General features: G+C 32.9%; 1 protein-coding gene across 1 annotated transcript; it reads left to right on the top strand.

The window, feature by feature from the left end:
* Nucleotides 1–2,311: 2,311 nt before the first annotated feature.
* On the top strand, nucleotides 2,312–3,715 carry LOC132642779 (zinc finger protein GIS3-like). The gene has a single exon (XM_060359822.1). The coding sequence runs from the start codon at nucleotides 2,836–2,838 to the stop codon at nucleotides 3,463–3,465; it is 630 nt and encodes a 209-aa protein (XP_060215805.1). The 5' UTR covers nucleotides 2,312–2,835; the 3' UTR covers nucleotides 3,466–3,715.

Below are 3,715 nucleotides of genomic sequence, written 5' to 3'. Positions count from 1 at the left end.
GTAATACTTTGTAGTTTCCTCCTACCTTGTTATGTTTTTATTTCATTATATTTTGTCTAGTTCATATTTTGTAGCTTATTAGCAAAGTTTCTGCAAGATGTTATCATATGGTTCACATGTAAAATTATTACGCAATATATTATGCTAATTAAGGAACAATCATATATACCTCGTATCTCCGTTGTTTTCTTATAATCCAATTCCCGTATGATTAAATTAAATTAAAAAAAAGTTTGCTTTTAACTCATGATGCTAAATGATGAGAATTAAGCTGCAATCTTGCTTGTTATTAGGTGGCGTAAAAATTGTCAAGAGATATAAAGGATAACTACTTTCTCTAACACAACAAATTATTTAGATTCTTTTTACATTATCAACCTAATTTAATGTTATTTCTATAAAAAATTTAAGGACTCTTTGTGTCTCTTCGTTCATAGTTCCTTCGGATTTTACCTTTCTCAGGTAAATTAGATGAGTATTACTTAATTGAGGCAGACAAGAAGTATTGGTTTATCTGTTTCGTTAATGTTGGTAATAACTTTTGCAAGTGTATTTCAACAAACAACCTTGTTAAGTATTTATAGTTCATAAAAAGCTCTCTTTGCATTTTGCCACAATAATTCTCTCGTCTTTGGATGTATGCAACAACGTACATATACTAAAAGAAGAAGGTAGTTAAGTTTATGTTCTCTGCATATAACGTGTAAAAGATACTCACACAATTAAGTCACTTACAGAGTTTAAATATTGTAAATCTGAAAGATAAACATTAATTGAAAACTATATTAAAAAAAAAGATTGTTAACTAACTTGCTACCAATGGTTACACAAGAAATTGCAATAAAAGGACACCACAAGGATCGATGTTGATTTTTTGGCCCAACTTAACAGAATTTTCAAAAAATAACTATGTCGCCCATCAGGCATAAGTTCCAGTGGTAGTGTGCGCACCGGTTAGTTTTGCCCTACGATGCAAGAGTTCAAGACATTTCAAAATGTTACCGATATTAAAAATAGTGTAACGTGTTGCCTATATTAGGCAGAAGTTTCAGTTATATTGACTTATGAACAATTGAGCAACACATGCAACTTTTATCTGTAAAGCAGAGCAGAACTTGTGACCGATTGAGCAGGTCCACTTTATTGAAATATCCTAAAATTATATGCCTCATAAATAAAATTAATTTATGTTCACAACTTTTGTTAAATGTGATGCAAGTCTTTTTTCATAAATTTTGTTAAGCGGAACCAAAAGTTTAAAGACCATACAAAAAGTGTGAGTTAAATCCTTTCTTTAGACATCTCTTGTAATTTTGACAAAAGCCACCGGCATTTATGTTCACCACTATACAGGCAACTTTAACGAGAAATCTAAGATGATATTCTGTCCCCCTAATCCAATGATCATGGATTTGGATCTCTCTTGAATTTTCCACTTGGTTTCTTCACTAAAGCTAAAAACTTAAAATGCAATGAAAATAGGAAAAATGGCACTTCCAAAAGAAAAGAAAAACATTAGTGATCTAAACTTAATCATTTGATAGTTCAACAACCCTACAACTTTCACATGCATCACATATTCACTCAACTTTATTCAATACTTTCAATACATGACAAAATGAGCGCACTTTCAAGAAAATCAAAAACAGGAAACAGATATGACACAACTTCACTTCCCCACCTATAAGTTATGTCCAAACTAGAGACTTGTGTTTCCACTTCGTCTCACTAAAATATTTTGTCTTCTAGAAAATATGTTGTTAATCAAAAGTCTAATTTTTCTTACATAACTTATCATGTACGCAAATATACCATTGTTATCACACAAACAACAAATGCTTGTCATAACAATTTACTTGTCTGTAATTACCTTATAGTAATAATTAGTGACCTAATTATTGTATATATGTAAATGTTTTTTATCAGGGGCAGATGAAGTGTGTATCTTTTGATCAGTTTATCCGAATACAATAGCTTTGGAACAGATCTTCAACTATAAATAATAGATTTCAAACTTATAAATCAAATGGATTGTGATAAAATTTTGAACTCAAAACTCGTAAAGTTAAAGTCGCAAATCGCAATACACGTCTGTTTTTTACACTCTTAACTTTAACTCATTTTCTATATAAGGTATTTTTGTGGCATCGCTTATTTGCAAATAGGAAATGGAAGATGATCTTGATTTGCCATAAGCCACTGGGTCCCCTTATAGTGTTCCTGGGTCGTATTCCCAAAATGTTTACGCTCTCCTTTAGATGTCAGCTAGCAACCATCTCTCTTTTGTTTTTTGGCCAAAATATATACTCCTATCTCTCTCCTCACTCAAATTATATACAATACTCCGCTAGTCTTAATTTATGTGACACTTTTTGAGTTTTGAGAGAAACAATTTTTTTCTTTGATCATAACTTTTTCATAGTCTTTTAAATTATTAATTATTGTGACTTACGTTATTTCAAAATATGTAAACTTTGTTTAAAAATTAAGATTATATGTTCGAATTCCCGGTTAAATTTAAGAATTTGCTACATAAATTGGGGTACAGGGAGTATTTCTCTCTCCCTTTCCACACACAAAAACAAGAAAGAAAAAAAAAAAAAAAAAAAACACTTCAGAAAACCCCTTACAAACTAGTATAAATACCCCCACACATGCAACAACTCCACTTAGGCCTTATTTCCCATTTGCTTCCTCTCTGCTTCTTTCTGTCTCACTTTCACCTCATATTCTGTGTAATTTCTCTCTCCTTTAAAACACACACATCCACACAAAAATATATCCATTCAAAAACACACACACACACACACAAACTCTACGTATTTATCACACAACATGGCAGAATTGGAGTTTCAGAGTAAACATGGTAATAACAACCCTACAAGTAACGGACGTTTAAAGTTGTTTGGTTTCAACGTAACAGAAGATCAAGAACAAGAAGTTGACTCAACAAAAACATCATCCGGTTCACCGGAATCCAGCAGTTTTCCGGCTACCGATAGCCGGAAATACGAGTGTCAATATTGTTGTAGAGAATTTGCAAATTCACAAGCTTTAGGTGGGCATCAAAATGCACACAAAAAAGAAAGGCAACAATTGAAACGTGCCCAAATGCAAGCTAGTCGAAATGCATACATGCGTAACCCTATTATCTCCGCCTTTACGCCGCCATCACACCTCCTTCCTCCACCAGGACATGTGGTGGTTCCGGCAACATCTCCATCATGGGTTTACGTACCACGACCTATGCCACCATTCCACGTGTCACATGGTGGGAGGGCTATAGGGAACTTTCAGTACACCCGCAGTGTAGGGGATTCTAGCTTAACAAGTGTTGGGCCTCAACAGGTTAAGGCCCATAGTGGTAGGGTTGATGGGCCGTCATTGAGTAGATTCTCATCAGGTGTGGATGATGGGCCCAATTTTGATGATGCATATGGATTGGATCTCCATTTAAGCCTTTAGCTATAAGAAGAAAGAATTATTTATCTTTATTTCCTTTTTTTTTCTTTGAATTAATTTTTAAAATAGGATCTTGTACATCTCAGATTATTTATTAATTTTTTCACTCAAAGAAAAAAAAAATCCTTACATCCATTTTCTGTTATTTATGTCTTTTTCGTCTTCTACATTTTGTTCTCTTCATTGTTTGTAAATTGTGGATTCAAGTTTTGTAGAATATTACAATTTGTTGTATTTGCATGTAAAATATTCA

Source organism: Lycium barbarum, chromosome 5 (assembly GCF_019175385.1).
Source record: "Lycium barbarum isolate Lr01 chromosome 5, ASM1917538v2, whole genome shotgun sequence".
Lineage (NCBI taxonomy): Eukaryota > Viridiplantae > Streptophyta > Magnoliopsida > Solanales > Solanaceae > Lycium > Lycium barbarum.
Note: the sequence above shows the minus strand (reverse complement) of the source record. Positions and strands in the feature narration are given on the sequence as shown.